At 45.1% G+C, this 15,822-nt stretch overlaps 3 protein-coding genes across 11 annotated transcripts in view; all 3 read right to left on the bottom strand.

The window, feature by feature from the left end:
• LOC124991709 (immunoglobulin lambda-1 light chain-like) overlaps nt 1–15,822 on the bottom strand; it is a 981,515-nt gene that overhangs the window by 3,553 nt on the left and 962,140 nt on the right. The window lies entirely within an intron of this gene.
• LOC124991707 (immunoglobulin lambda-1 light chain-like) overlaps nt 963–15,822 on the bottom strand; it is a 1,154,667-nt gene continuing 1,139,807 nt past the window's right edge. For 4 of the 7 annotated variants that reach the window (XM_047562453.1, XM_047562456.1, XM_047562460.1 and 1 more), the window contains exons 3-4: nt 2,698–2,735; nt 963–1,410 (exon numbers count right to left, since the gene is read on the bottom strand). In XM_047562453.1, the coding sequence (XP_047418409.1) occupies nt 1,091–1,410; nt 2,698–2,735 (358 nt within the window). In that variant the 3' untranslated portion in view covers nt 963–1,090. The remainder of the gene's footprint in view (nt 1,411–2,697; nt 2,736–15,822) is intronic. The other 3 variants (XM_047562458.1, XM_047562457.1, XM_047562459.1) reach the window with 1 other exon arrangement.
• LOC124991706 (immunoglobulin lambda-1 light chain-like) overlaps nt 5,422–15,822 on the bottom strand; it is a 1,192,366-nt gene continuing 1,181,965 nt past the window's right edge. For both annotated transcript variants that reach the window (XM_047562451.1, XM_047562452.1), the window contains exons 3-4: nt 7,349–7,386; nt 5,422–5,873 (exon numbers count right to left, since the gene is read on the bottom strand). In XM_047562451.1, the coding sequence (XP_047418407.1) occupies nt 5,554–5,873; nt 7,349–7,386 (358 nt within the window). In that variant the 3' untranslated portion in view covers nt 5,422–5,553. The remainder of the gene's footprint in view (nt 5,874–7,348; nt 7,387–15,822) is intronic.

The raw sequence follows: 15,822 nt of genomic DNA, 5'->3' as shown, positions 1-15,822 counted from the left end.
TTTACTGTCTCTCCTGCCACCTGGACTCTTCCTGATTCTCTTAGAGAGAAGCTCAGCATGACAATGTGTAAGTAAGTGCATAAGCTTGTTATACGCATTTTGTGTGGGAAGGTGTGTGTTTGTTCATAGGTATATATGTTTATGTGTGTGTGCTTATACAACAGCTGGGAGCCTACACCAAGTTGTTAAGAAGGTGCATCAGCTTACACACAAGCACATGGCAAAATACCAGAATATGGATACTGACTTTGACCACATTAGACTCACTGAAAACCTTAGGGCACATAGGTCCATTAGTAGCAATACTGATCCCTGTCTCTCAGGAGACTTGAATACAGTTGGGAAAACCAGGGACACTTATAGACCAGGGGCACCAAGACAGGAGTATAGGATGAATCACCAGGGTTAATGGACTAAGTATTCTAAGTGCTATGGAGCAAGGAGTGGGCAGTGCTGTAGTGTTCCTGAGGAGTTAGGAGCAGGGCGGACATGGAAGGAAGAGTGAGTGGTTCTAGGCTCTAAAGACAGGGATTTACAGGTGGGGGAAGGGAGACAAAGAAGGGATGGACTCAGTGATGGGGACTTAGACCTGAGATGGAAGGACACTCGAGGATGTAGTGATGTTCAGACTGTTCCAGGGAAGGGACCTCAGGCATTCTCCTGGAGGCCTTGGGGATCCAAGGAGAGATTGCCCCTGAGAGTGGGGAGGTGACCAAGTCCATACAAGAGCAGGAAGCACAGGGGTGGACAGGTGAACATGTGTAGGCTGGGCTCCTGCTGAGGGCCATTCCCTTGCTATAGAAAGTTCTGCGGAGTTTGAGTGAGGGTAAAAGAATCTGCCAGGGAAATGTCAGAAGTCTTTCCTGGCCATTTGTCTCAAGGTCTTAGGATTGTGTACACCTGAGGGGATGGTCAAAGTTCAGGTGGGAAGTGCGTAAACTAAAAGAAGCAAGACAGTGTTCTCCGGTTGAAAATGAGGATATTTATTGAGGGTTTGCTGGGTTGAGGGAGAAGGGCTGGGATGGTAGGTGTGGGATAAGGAAACTTCCCTGGGGTCTTTTGACTCCAGGGTGGGGTGAGGGTCTGGGACCTAGGAACATTGTGCAGGGGACACACTCTTCTCCACGGTGCTCCCTTCATGAGTGACCTGGCAGGTGAATGTGCCATGAGAGTTCCACTGGTCTGGCGTCACAGTCAGGTAGCTGCTGGCCATGTACTTGTTGTTGGTCTGTTTGGAGGGCCGGGTGGTCTCCACACCCTGGGTGACCTTGGTGCCATCTCTCTTCCAGGTCACGGTCACGTCTCCCGGGTAGAAGTCATTGATCAGACACACCAGTGTGGCCTTGTTGGTCTGCAGCTCCTCAGAGGAGGGTGGGAACAGGGTGACCGAGGGCACAGCCTTGGGCTGACCTGCAAGATGGACCAGGCAAAAGGGATCAGTGTTCACCCTGGTGTCCACCCTGGAGCCCCTAACCTCAGTGTGTGAGGAGGGTCTTCCTGTTTGGGGACTCTGGGGTGGAGCATGTGTGGTGTAGAGTGTGTTGGGGAATTCCTCAAACTATTCCTGTGTTCCTAGGCTTTAAACAACTCAGGACACCTGTGTATCACCTTACCTGGAACCTCTTAGACCATGGCCTTTCACATAGATCTGTCACCCTTGCCTTCCTGCCCTGCCTCCTTCTGACTCCTTATCTGGTCCATCCGTTGTCTCTGTCCGTCCTCTGAGCTCTCTGGGACTCCAGTGTGCTCCACTGTGGGTCAGTTCTGACCTGACACCTTGGCTCTGAGAGCCAGTGTTTTTACTAAGGAGCCCATTTTCACCCCAGTGCGTCTCCCCTCGAATCTCTGCTGTGGGGTAAGGGCCTTTGTTCATCAAAGTCTGTCTGGCTTGACCTCACTTCTTTTGCAGAGTTGGGCCAGAATCCCTTGTCCAGACCAGATCTGCAGGCTTCCTGCATTGCGACTTGTTCATACACAAACTCAAGAGCCTGTGCTTCTGCAGTGCCCTGTGGAGACCTACCTCCAACACTGTCATCTTCAATTGCCCTTCTCCTCGCTCTCTGTTATCCAGTGTCTCCTCTTATTTTCTTCCTCCTAAGTTTCCTGAAACCCAATGTGTCTTTGGGCTCTGCCCTGGCAATGTTTGAAGGCTTGGGGTTCCCCTTCACCTCCTACCTCTTTCCTGACCTTTGATCCTGTGTTTACAGTCCAGGATGCCTGGGCTGAGTTATGACATGTTCCCCAGTCTTAGTCCTCAGTGTCCTAAGTCTTTTTAAAATTCATCATTTGTCAGTTCCTCAATATGTCTTATCATCATCTCTTCCCCTTAGATAGGGTCTCAGTTTACCCCCTCACAAATTAATTGTATAGAACGGTGCCCAACAGGGAGAAAAGAACAGAGCACTTCTTGTGGACCAGCATGCCAAGACAGACAGACAGGCAAATAGACAATGGAATTTTAGTAGGTCATTCATTTCAGTCCCCTTCCTCTGGAGTCAGAGGTTGAAGGGCTGCCTATCAACCACTGAGGCAGTCATGAGGGTCTGAACAGAAAGGGAAGAGTTCAGTGCCCCAGAGTTAAGATCCAGGGAGACTGCTTGTCCCAGGACAGATACAGAACACAGAAAAAGAACAAAGAATCGGAAAATTGTCCCAATACTTAGGGAGAGTAGAGAAAGAGGGCAAAAAGTCACTCACCTAGGACGGTCACCTTGGTTCCTCCGCCGAACACCCAACACTGTGACACAGACTCGTGCAAAAACCCCTTTCTTCCTTGCCCTGACCCTCCCCCAAACAGCTGCATCTGTGCTGGAGGCAGGCCCTAATGGAACTGAGCAACCTGCCTGAAGGTAAGTTACCCTTGCTGAAAGAGGACCAGTACATTATGCCTTTCTCAGAAGCAGCCATCATCCTGGGAAAAGGTCTCACCAAAATATCAACTCTACCTTTTCATCTTCTCTATGGAAGATCCACTTTTTGAGAAAGGAAGAAATGGAAATCCTCGATGACAATCCTGGGAAGCCATGGGCTGCATGATAACCTGGGAAAGTCCCAGGACCAACAACTCATCTCCTGTTAGTTCCTGCCTGTCAAGGAGCAACCAGGGGGATATGGGGATTATGGCAGGTGATGACAGATCAAGAACACATGCAGAATGCACCATTTTGACCCTCATTTCATCTTCCTGTACACAGAGGAACAACCACAAATAACAATAGCACTGTCCTCAGAACTACTTAAATACATGTATGACATTTGGGAGGGATTTTATGAGACCCTGATTGTCTCTTGACAATCATTGATATCATTGATAATTTCTGCTTAGGTTTGATAATCATATATAGTTATATCTCATCTTTCCAGAACAGAAGTGGAATATTTGCAGATGAAAATATAAGATGTCTGGCATTTATGTCAAAATATCTTGTTAGGGAGATGTTATTCTGTTGTGGGTGGATCAAAATCATCCATGAATTGCTAATTTTGATGGGTGGGTAATGAGATCATGGGGGTCATTATTATTCCTGTTTTATTTTTGTGTTGAAAATTCTCATTATAGAAATTTATTTTTAAAATGAAGAGGAGGTTAGTCTTGGGGCAGTGATTTGTGATGGGGTGGATCTTGGCACTGTACCCACTGAGGCCATTGATATGGCATTGAATGGTCTCAAGTTCTACATCAATGAAGTGGGGTCAGTTAAGTGCTGAGGGATATTAAAGCTGGGGTTTGGGATCAGGGGTGGCCACAATCAAGCTCCAAGGGGACCCCTTTCTCTGTCTCACTGTGACTCCAGAACTCCATGTCTTTTCAAGTTGTATCTTTGACTTGGCAGCTCTGATGAGAGCAGTTGTCATGTTCTTGATGAGCTGGACACTCAAAGAGGAATTCTGTGAGCAGCTGGGGCATAGAGGACTAATAGAGACAACTAGGTCATGCATACTTAGGTTACCTAGCCCACGGGTCATGGCCCCTGAGAGTGTATTTCTGACTTTGGGCTGGAGGTGCTCATGATTGTCTGAGCCACATGAGATAGGAAGGGAGTGGGCCTTGTGGGATAGAGAATTTGGGGGCTCTGAGTTCCCCTGGAAGCTAGACCTTACTTGTAGCTATTTTGATACACTCATCCTTTCCTGATTTATTCTGACTTGAACCCAATTCTTGTCCTTAATTCATCTCTGACACAGCTTTCCTGGGACAATCAATGAATACTGGTTCTGTGTCTAGTTTGGTACCTTTTCCAATTTGCCTAATTTCTTCCATATATTTTTCACCCATTTCAATTTGCTCCTAATACAGACTGAACATCACCCAACTCTAACCATCAACCAAACATAAACCTTCTCCATCCTGGAGCCTTACTTTTATGGTCCAGTTTTTCATTGGTTTCACTCCAACTCCATGATATTGTCAACCTTCAACCTGACCACACGTCTGTTGGATCATACAGTGATCATTCCAGTATGTGACCTACTTATCCTATGTTCCCTTAAATAACTCCATAAAATATGAGTCTTTTTCAGAGTACTGCAGGACTCTCAAGGGTGGAGAAGAGGGTCACCACAATGTGGAAAATATTGTTTCAATATAATAACTGTTTTCCCTACTGCAGGAGGTGTATCTTTACTTAGCTAACATGCAATGTGAAAGCCTGAGAAATGCACCTGTAGGTTTTATTTTCCAAACCTTTCCATGGTTCCCTGGTGATGGCAAACTATGGACAGTTCACTCGGTTAACAGTCTCCCAAAAGGGTTCCTCATATAGAAATGGAAAGTTCAAATTTTGTTCCTGCTAATACCATGACCTTGGTTCTAGTGTCTTCTTTACCTTCATGTTTCTGCCCTAACCTGCAACTGGGCTTTTGGGGTCCCCTTCATTTCTCCCTAATTCCTCATTATGGCAAACTGCCATCCCTCTTACTGGGTCTCTGTCCCTTCCAGGTAGGCAAGGTCACTCTGTAGGGATGAAATTCTTGCTCACAGTTCCCACCAGCATAAGGAACTCACCAAGACTCTGGTGGGTTGGGTGAATGGGATGACCAGGAGATGGCATCTCACAATGGAACTAACCTGGTCCCTGAGCAGTAGCCCTTCTGCCTAAAGACATGACCAGTCACCAATGGCACATTAGAAATGTGAAATGATACATGATTAGGTCTTCATTGATGAGATTTAGGATTGAGGAACATTTGAGACCCACCTGGTGTGCTTGCATGTTGAGGGCTCAGGGAGACAGTAGAGAGTTGGGGAAAAGGGTGTCTGGTTGAGGAAGGTCCCTTTTGGGGTTAAATGCCAAGAGATAATCCAAATGGCACCTACTTTCCTATCGGGTGCCAGTATTCCCTTCATTCTGCAATGAGAACTCTAAGGCCATTGCAGATGAAATAAGAGATAAGAACAAATGAGATAGAGCAAAATTTCTGATTGACAATGGGATATTTTATTGAGCAGTCAGTGGGTTCAGAGGGAAGGACTAGGAGGGCTAGGGGAAGATGGGGTCCCTCACCAGGGTCTTTCACTTCCAGAATTCTGAGGGTGGGGTGAGGGTCAAGAACTTAAGAACATTCTTCAGGGGACACACTCTTCTCCACGGTGCTTCCTTCGTGTGTGACCTGGCAGCTAAAGCTTTTGTGAGATTTCCACTTGTCAGGTGTCACGGTCAGGTAGCTGCTGGCCATGTACTTGTTGTTGCTCTGTTTAGAGGGCTGGGTGGTCTCCACTCCCTGGGTGACTGTGGTACTATCTGCCTTCCAGGTCACAGTCACAGCACCCGGGTAGAAGTCATTGATCAGACACACCAGTGTGGCCTTGTTGGTCTGTAGCTCCTCAGAGGAGGGTGGAAACATAGTGACCAAGGGGGAAGCCTTGGGCTGACCTGTGTGGATAGAGAAGTGGTGTGATTTAGCAGAGGAGAGCCCAGGTGTTGGGGATGACCCCAAAGTTTCTGCAATCATTCATATTGTGGTTGTCTTGTCCCCTCAGGGATTCTCCTTCCCTTTTCTTTCCATTCTTGTGAACTTAAGCCCCATGGTGAGCAGACAGCCTTCCCAGAAGCCCTTTTCAAGTCACCTCTCCCAGGTGGTCTGTGACCCTTCCCTTTGTAGCCTTAGTTTACCAGTTGTCACCAGAGTAGGTTGTGTTCCTTCTTCCCTGGTCTGAAGTCTGAGTTTGGAATCTGGTCCTTACCTCCTGAACCCCCACCACAGTCCAGATTTCTACCTCACTTCATTATTCTAGTGCCCAGAACTTCCTTTGTGAATTGAGGGGTGTTCCTGGTCCATCCAGGATGGAAGGATTGTTCTGGTGTGTGTGTGGAAGCCCTGAGCCTATACTCAGTTCACAGGGTTCCTGAAACCTCCTGTCCTTTTGGACATCAGATTCTACGCCAGCCTGGTCAACTCAGCTCTTTTGGCACGGGGGTGTGCTCTACCCAGACAAGTGAGGGCTCCTCCAAATCTGCCATCTCCTCGTTATAAGGCCCTTTACCTTTGCTGTGTTCTTGGGACTGCTCCCTGCTCCCAGACTATGGGGCACAGAAGCCCTCACCTACCCTCATAGCCTCTGATGGCTCTTGATTTTACCTAGCAACCAAGTAGTTCTCTGACCCTTCTATTTGCTTTCTCATTTCTCATCTCCTGAGTTTAACATGCCCTTTAAGGAAGGAGTCTGATGGATGAATAAGCAAGGTCTCAAACCCAGGGGTAAGGGGCTCCAGGAACAGAGGCATCTTTGTTTCTTTCTGAGGACCACCCTGGGAGGGCTGGACTCTGGTAATCTTGCCTAGTCTAATCTGTCTCTGAATCTCTCTGCCCTCTTGGTCCATTAGAGGACCAAACAGATGCAGCCTAGAGTGAGCCAAATCTCTCTCTTTTTTTGGTCTTTACTTAGGGTGACTTCTTGAGTTCCCAGAGGCTGGGGTCACAGCTCCATGTCCTTGGGTCTCCTATGAAGCATTCCCAAACTGGATGAATATCCAGCCCTCAACCCAGATTCTGGGGGCTTATCAATTCTAAGTCCTAGTGCCCCTAATTAGTCCTAGTCCCTGGTCCCCACTTGGTCATTTGCTCCAGAGGAGGGGAAGGGACCCCTGTCCCTGTCTCCAGCCCAGGCCTCTAGGACAAGGCTATATTCAACTATTGGAATCTGAAGGTGGCTGCTTCTGCTTTTGGGACCCTTCCTGCTGGCTACCCCAAGACCACCAACCTCCCCTACATCCCATGGAGAAAGGTAAGTAGTCTGTCCTTAAACTAGGGAGGGTAGAAGGGAAGAAGCCCTTAGAGAGAGAAAATAGACTTTCCCAAGACAGTAGGGGTATGGGACAGGTTGAGAAAGATCATATGAGCCACTTACCTAGAACGGAGATCTGGGTCCCACCGCCGAATACATAACACAGTGATTGAGGCTCGGACCAAAACCCATGGGGCCAGCACCTGCGGTCTGCCCCCTGGGGGTTGGGCAAGAGTAGAAACCTGCTGGGCATGACGGGTGGGGCTCTGTTCTTGGCACAAGGCGGGTTGGTGACTGGCCCTCCAGAGACTCATCCCCCTGTCCCAGGCATGTACTGCCCATGGCCTTGGAGACATCCCATGTGTGTCCCCTATCTCTGAGGTTCTCAGTGCTGATAGAAAGGCTAAGTACAGTTGGTGCTAAGAAAATCCCCCAGTGATGCATACTCTTAAGTGACTGGGTGATGTGAGACAGTCCTGAGCTGGCTTGGACCTGCTCAACCTCTCCTGGCCTCATTTTAGAGCCTCTGAGTCTCCTTTAGAAAATTCCCAATCATCCAGCCATGACAACTTCTTCCTTGGAGCCGCAGACACTGGTTCATGCCTGATTTAAGGCACCTCCACATGGTGACTTCTCTACTTGAATTTCTACCTATAGAGATAGCTCAGTCCCACCATATTCATGAAACCGTTCTCAATCTCTCAGACCACTCTTTCTATCCATTTATTCTTGTATTTTTCCATCCATCCATCTCCATCCATCCACCCATTCATCCATCCATCCATCCATCCATCCATCCATCCATCCATCCATCCATCCAACAATGGCTGTGAAACACCCATCTACACCAGGCACTGTTTCACTTGCTGAACATGGTAGGACTTCCCTAGCTCTCACCCTCATATTTTCCTGAAACTTCTCAAGTCAAGGTCTAAAAGGCTCTTGTCTCAGTCTGTAGGTCCTAGCCTGATGTCTCTGTAAGAATCCCCCCTTTCTGGTCATTTTCTTCTCCTTGGTTGTGGAAATGGCCCACTCTTTTCCTCCCATAGCTTCCTTTTCACCATGACTATGCATAGCTGATGACCCTAGACTATTGCCTAGGTGCTGTTTCCTCTGTATCCTTCCCACTGTTTCTGATTGGACCCTCATCATATACTTCCACAACTGCCCAGGGGTCCCAGATCCCTATTTCTAGCTCTGACTTTTCTTCTGGGCTCCAGATCTACATATATTTTGATTCCTGAACCTATCTTTGCTTAAATGTCTTATAGGCACCTTGAACTCAACAGGTTCCAAATAAATTAATTTCCTTGAAAACTTGATCCTCTGAAGTGTCCTCATTTCAGCAATTTATCTCCAAGCCAGAGGCCTGGAGTCATCTTAGAAAGCTTTCCCCTCATTGAATCACCTCGTGTATCCTAGACATTATACCACAACACAATATACCATTCATATTCAAAAGAAAAAGAAAAAGAAAATTATAGGAGTCATACTCTAAGAATTGATGATAGCTTTGCCAAATCTAATTTTATCTTTATAAATAAAGATAATATATTTACATTGGAAGATTATGCATTGCATTGAGACCACCATTGTTTTAACCTTAGCAGCATGACTATTTGGCAATTGTTGTATTAAAGGCATTCACATAAGATTTTTGAAACATAATTTAGTGTAATAGTAATATGAATCCAACTCATTTCTGAATAAAGAAAGCAAACATTTATCCTTGCATTAAGTTATCCAAGGAAATTTCCTCAACTCATTTAAAAGTGTCTTCTAAAACTTATAATAGCCTTCATACTTAAAGGAAAAAACATTTGAGTCAGAAACCAGGAAAGATACTCACACTTTTCATTATTCAACAGATTCTAGCTAATGAAAGGAGATGAAGGGGGAAAAGTTATAAGTATTAGGAAAAGAGAGAGAAATTGTTCCTTGCAAATGGTGTATTAGTCTACTAAAAAAAAAACAACTGACTTAAGAGAATTAGTTGAACTGTTAGAACTCATATAAGAATTAAAACGGCTGAACATAAGAATAACATGTCAAAGTGACTAGGTTTCTCTGATACATAAGCAGTAACACTTTAGGATATGAAATTGTGGGACAATTTCAACTTCAATAAAATTGTATTTGAAAAACTTATAAACAAGTAACATAAAATGCACTAGATTTTCAATGAGTAAAATACAATACTACTTGACTAGTGGACATAAAAGCCAGTGAATGGAGAAGAGCATGTTGTGTTCTTGGATAAAAGTGCTGAGTATTATAAAGGTATCAGTTCATCTCAAATTAATCATATATTCCATGAAATTACAAATATAACACCAAAAGAATGATTTTCAAGAACTAGGGAATTGATTCCAAAGTCCAACAGTAAGAAAGATAGAGAATAGGTGTGGATATTTTGAAAAACAGTAATAACAATGGGTTCTTTCCCTAGCAGATACGAAAACATAGTATAAAGCTAAAATAATTAAAATAAAGTAGAAGGATGCAGGAGTAAATCAATACATCAAGAGAACTACAGAGAGAATGTGATAAGTTGTAGTTTAGCATTTGATAAAAGTCTCATTTATATTCAACAGATGTCTGATGTTGGCTTTTCATTTGGCAAATAAAATTATATTCCTATGTATACAAATATCAGATAAAGTTAAAACACACATGCACCAAAACAACAAAAGTACTAGAATAAAATAAAATAGGATTTTTTAACATATTAAAATAAGAATAACCTTCTAAACATGGCATGGATCACAGAAACCATCAAGAAAAGGCTAAACCAATTCAACACAATAAAATTAACACCACTTTATGGTGAAAGACCTCATAAACAAAAGTTATATAATAGACCAAGGAAAAATATTTACAACACATTTTCTAAACAAGGGGTTAAGTTTCTATAGACAATATAAGCAGATACAAGCAACTGAGTAAAAAAGCAGGCAACATGATACCTTATTAATTCACAGGAGGAATAAACTTAGTCAAAAATAAGAAAGGATAAAAATTTCACCAATAATCAAATAAATAATAAAACAACAAGCTTTCCATTTTTTTCTGAACACATAGGTAAAGAAAGATCAGCAATATCACATCATTGGCAAAATGTAGGAGAAAGGGCACTGTCATTCACTGTAGTGAGTATAAATTGGAACAGCCTTTTGGAACTACCTACAAAATTGCAAAGGAGTTCCTTTGAGATCCAGAATTTCCACTTCTAGATATTTAATCTTTGCAGATACAGAAGTACACTATACTCACACCCCAACCCCAGATTTTCAATGCATCGTCATTTGCATTTTCTAGTGGAAATAACTTAAATGATTGGTAAAAGGGGAATGATTACAAAATTCTGGATCATCCAAATTTTCCTTATATAGCTATTTATGAGAATACCATAGATCCATATAGACTAATCTAGAAAATTCAAAAGTAGATTGCTTAAAAAGCTAATTGCAGGTACAGAGTATGACTTTATTTTTGAAAAATAAAATCTCAATACCAATGCTGCAAATGTGTGTGTGAGTGTTTTCAAGGATGAACATACAATGAAAAAGTCTAACTATGCAGACCAACATGACAGTGGTCATGGAAAGGAGAAAGGTTTTTGAGGAAAGACAGTAAATAGGAAGGAGATGGTAAGAGAAAATATTAGATGTTAGCTTTATATACTTCTGTATGTAATATACTTGTGTATATTTCTTTTTTTTACAGAAAGTGCTTATATATTTACAAAAATGTTACTATTTTATTGGAATTATTTTAGAAGACAAAAATAGTGCATAAAGTCAGAAAACTATAAAACTAAAATTGAAGTTAAGTGAAACCCCACCAGTCAGAGACATACTATTGAACATTTAAAAAAAAATTTCAGACAGACTTTTGAAAATGCACACACATATTAAGAACATCATTGGTAACATTTGTAAACTGCCAACTTATATTTTAAAAAATGAATTTTCTCATTATTAGAGATGCTTCAGAAATAGTTTTTATGAAACTGATGTCTTTATTTTTCATGACAATAATAATTTTATTAAGCATTAACTTTTGGCCAGATTCTATCTTTCAGAAATATAATTTTGAAGGTTCATGTAAGATGCTTTATGATGAATGTACTACACTGCTTTGTCACACCCTTTCTCATGGATATTTAGTTTATTTCCAATTTTGTCTCATTATTAATAACATTGAGCTAGACATCCTTGTTTGTAAATCTTGGTTATGGCTTTATTTTCCCCCTTAGGATAAATTTCTAGAAGTTGAATTACACACTTTAGATGAGCCCAGTTTCTTTTCTGACTTGCTGCCTATTGCTAAATTTGTTGTACATCGAAACCCTTATAAACAGTCCATGAAAGTGCCCATTTCTCCCAGGTATCATTGCTTTAAATTCATTCACCTATTTCATAGCAATTTTGGCAAGTGGGCCCATGCATTCTCCCCACACCCAAGAGCAGGCTGTGGTCCCAGTTCACCACCTCCCAGACCTCTGTCGCTGTCCCATCTCTGTCTTGTATATCTGTCCCAAGACTCAAATCTGGCCTCACACCAGCCTCCAAAGCCAAGCCAGTTTTTCCAAAACACAAGTGTGACTATGATGATCTGCCACTTAAATCCCCCAATGCCTGCACCTGGACTGCAGAACCAAGTCCTTGGCGCCAGACCTAGGCATTCCACGTGCTTCAGCCAAGCAGCTCCCTACCTCCCTTGGCGCCTGCCCCCTCCCATCTCTGTGGAGCACTGGTGCAACTGCTGGGCTCCCCCATCACTAGTCAGCACTCATTCACCTGTGAAACCAGCTTGGGCATCAACCCACAGAAGGAGCATCCCTTTTCTCTCTTTATTGCTCCTACAATTGGCCATAAATCTGTCCTCCATGACTAGACAGGTCCCCTTGGCTCAGGCCTGCCCTCTCTGTTGTCTCCAGACCTGGCCCCCAGGAAGTGCTTGTGAACAAGGCAATGAGTGCATATCCTTGGGGGAGACCAAGCCAAACTCTCACTCCTCTCTCAGGGGAGGGATTTGCAGAACATCCCTTCTTTTAGACAAGGATAGAATTGGGAATGTAGCTTAGTGGTAGAGAGGTGCTTAAAATGGGTCGAGCCCTGGGTTCAATCCCCAGCACCTCCCTTTTTGCCACAAAATACAAGACATGATCATGTAGCCACAGCTCCAGGTAGGAGGCAACCCCAGGATGCAGCCCTGGTTGAGTATCCTTGGCTAAGGGTCTAGAGACTGGATCCCTGATCCCCAACATCAGTGGCTCAGCCAAAACTTAAGGGTGCAGAGATAGAACACAGTCAAGAGGAAGGGGAGAGGAGGAGGACTGGAAAGCCTGCACCCTGTGCAAATGGGGGATACTACCAATGGACTAGGGGGAGTGAATGAGGCACTATCGGTGCAAAAAGACCAAGGAAACAAGATAAAGAATACTTCAATACTTTGAAAATTAATTCAAACAAATCCATGATGGACAAAATATCAGCACTTTAGGCCGGTGTCTCAGGCCCCTCCTCTTGGGCTGATCCTTCTTTCTCACCCCTTTCACCACCTCTGTTGCCCTCCTCTATCACACATTCCCAGCTCCAGTTGGGACTCCCACATCCCCGCAAGACTCCTTACCTGCTCCAAAGGCTCTACAGGTTGGACAAACTGCTTTGTTGTCAGGCTCCTGGGCCCAGGGTCTGGCTCCCAGATGGTGCAGTTGGGGGCATCTACCATGGGCATCTACCACCAGGTCCAGCAGAAGTGGGAAGGTACAGTACTCTGTGGCCTACCTTGGGCCTAATCTGCTCTCAGGGTCAGAGGCACCTCTGTGGCATAGGTTCCATAGAGGGGATACCTGTTTCTCTTACTGGCAGTGGCTGCTTCAGTATTTTCAGGTCCATGAGATGAGGCCCTTGGTTCTGTCTTCACTGTAGACTGACTCTAGTCCCCGTCCTCAGTTAACCTACTCCAGGACCCATAGCTGATATCCCTGGGAGTTTCTTGCAGAGAGACATCTGCAAATTGCCCTGCTATGGTAGGGATCCAGGGCCCAACTTCTTCTCAGGGCAGCCACCTATCTGGTCCCACTCCTGGGGCCCTGGGTGGGGCCCTCCTGCCCCACTTTGCCCTCTTTCCCTAGTTCCCCAAGGGGGTCATGAGTCTGTGGACTGTCTCCCAGGGGCCTAGAGAGGCTTTGGAAATTGGCTGAGCACTCATTGGACCAGGAGTCCCAGAAGACTTGATGTTAGGGGGAGGGGGCAGGGCTGTGGCTTTTCTGATCAGTCCCCCAGGCTTGGCCCCTACACACTGCAGTCTGACCAGTTTAGATCAACCCTTTCTTGGCTGGGTTGTCCAAGCCTGGCCAGCTCCTGTCTGGCTCTCTCTTCAATCAGAAAAGAACCCTCCCTGCAGGGCGTGATTCTATATCCCTCAGGCAAGAATATATTCACAATCATATTCATGGGATGTGGTAGTGTAAATGGGATTTCCCTTTGTTGATATAGATCATGATTGTCAGGAAAAAATGTTCATGAAACTCTGCATTGCTTCATGTCTCTTGAGTAAAAGCATTGAATACCATACCTTCATTCTGGACAATATTTTCAAGGATGTTTGTATATCTCTATCTTGGAAGGTAGAGATAGTGTTTGCCTTTGGAGCAGAGAACAGGTATGCTTATTTTTCAAAGTAAAAGATTTGGGGCCCCAAGCTCAGAGGCAGAAGCATCATCTGTCCTTTTTTGCATAACTTTGTGGAAATAGTGCACGAAATGTTGCTATTTGGGCAACTACTATTGCTTTGACAATCTGTTCTTTGTCTCTAATCTAGGAGTCTTGTGTGTTCTGTCAGCATCTGTGCAACTGTGGCAGCCTTGCATTTTAGCTCATGAATAAGGTAAATTCTCAGAATCTTTACAATTATCAATGAAGAACACGAAGAGAAGGAAGAAAGAGATAAAGTCAAGGATGGTGATCAGGACTTAATGATTTGCCTCAATTCATCAGGTCAGCTTCAGGGATCTCCAGGCTAGATCTTTCCATTCCATAATGTTGTTTTCTCCTTGTCTGAGGGATAGGCCTGGTGCTGAAGGCTAATAAAGCCCACACATCACTGGCCTTGTAGATGAACAATGCGACCTAAGAGATGTCAGGGTTCAGGGGAGCCCCTGGGAGTTCCCTGATCTAGTTCAACTTCTCTTCTATTGAGGTGCATGTCACACTCCTGCCTGTGGCCTTGGGCTCCTCACATCCTAGGAATTGGTGGCAGGTTCCATCCTGGGAGTCTGGGCTGTAGCTGCTCCTTCCACAGCACCCCCATATAGAGATGACTCTCCCACTGCTCAGAACTCAGAAACTGTGGTTTCCCACAGGGACAGTCCCAGGTCTCGGGGAGAAAAAAAGGGACTGTCCCTAAACATAGCATCCCCAGCTATGCCTCCCCCCATCCTCAGCTTCCCTCCCCTCACCAGCCCCTGCACCTGCAGCAGATGTCTCACCGCAGACCACATCCTCACATGGTGACCACACTCGGAAATTCGGAAATCCGGGTCTGGCTGGATCCTGGAGATCCTCTGGGTTGGGGATCTCCCCAGCTGTTGCACCTGCAGCTCTAGATGCCCAGGCCCTCCCCTGCTCCAGATTGAGATACACAGAGAGCTGAATTCTGGCACTGACAGAGGCGTCTTGGTCTAGTTGGCCCTTTTCTCAGTGTCCCTGGATCCTGGCTTGTTTCTCCTGGGGAAAAAGGGTAGGTATACCCTTCTAATTGCTCCCATGTCAGAAGGACTTGCCCTAGCCTCCTTCTGCCTGATTTCTACCCACAGGCCCCAGAGACTCTGCCTGTGGCTGTAGGTCACTCATCCTTCCCAGGCCCAGATGTCTTCAGCTTCCTGCTCCCTGATATCTCCAATGGTCCTTCTCATCTCATCTGATCTTCCCACTGGAGAGTGGGGAATTGGGGGTTTTGAGGCAGAGGATGACTGAGTATTAGTCTGGAGACATAACGATCGTTCTGAGTCTCTCAGAATTATTAGTTAGGGGCTGGCTCTGTAGATCCAAGCCCACTTGGAGGGGCCTCCAAGAACTTAAGAACCGTGGCTCCTCTGGTGATCCTTGGGGAGGAGAGTGACCCTACATCAGCTATTCCCCAGGAAACTTGGAGAGACTCTTCTCCCATTGTAGATGTCACAGACTTACAGATGGTGAGTTAGTGAAGGTACAGAGAGGGAGGGTTACTTGCCTAAGATATACAGCAACTTTGTGTAAATTCCGTGTTCTGGGACTTGACCAGTATCAGCCAGAGATCTTGGAGGGGACCAGACATTTTATACCTGGGATGGAGCTAACCTGGAACTGGACAGAGGGGTTTTGGGCAATTTCAATTCTTTAACTTCAAACTCTCCATCCAGCTGCTTAGAATGCTACCCTAAGGGGAGAGTCCAGTAGGGGGCAGCAGAAACCAGCAGTGGGGAGCTGAGAGTCAGAGAGTTTTGAAGCTTTTATGCGGGGGAGAGACTGGAGGCTGCAGAGGTGGTTACAGGAGCAGGGAGGCAGGGATAAGACTCTGGTTCTACATACCTGCTGTGTAAGCTTTCC

The sequence above is a fragment of the Sciurus carolinensis genome, chromosome 8, assembly GCF_902686445.1.
Source record: "Sciurus carolinensis chromosome 8, mSciCar1.2, whole genome shotgun sequence".
In the NCBI taxonomy this organism is placed as follows: domain Eukaryota; kingdom Metazoa; phylum Chordata; class Mammalia; order Rodentia; family Sciuridae; genus Sciurus; species Sciurus carolinensis.
This window is presented reverse-complemented; position numbering and strand designations above follow the sequence as displayed.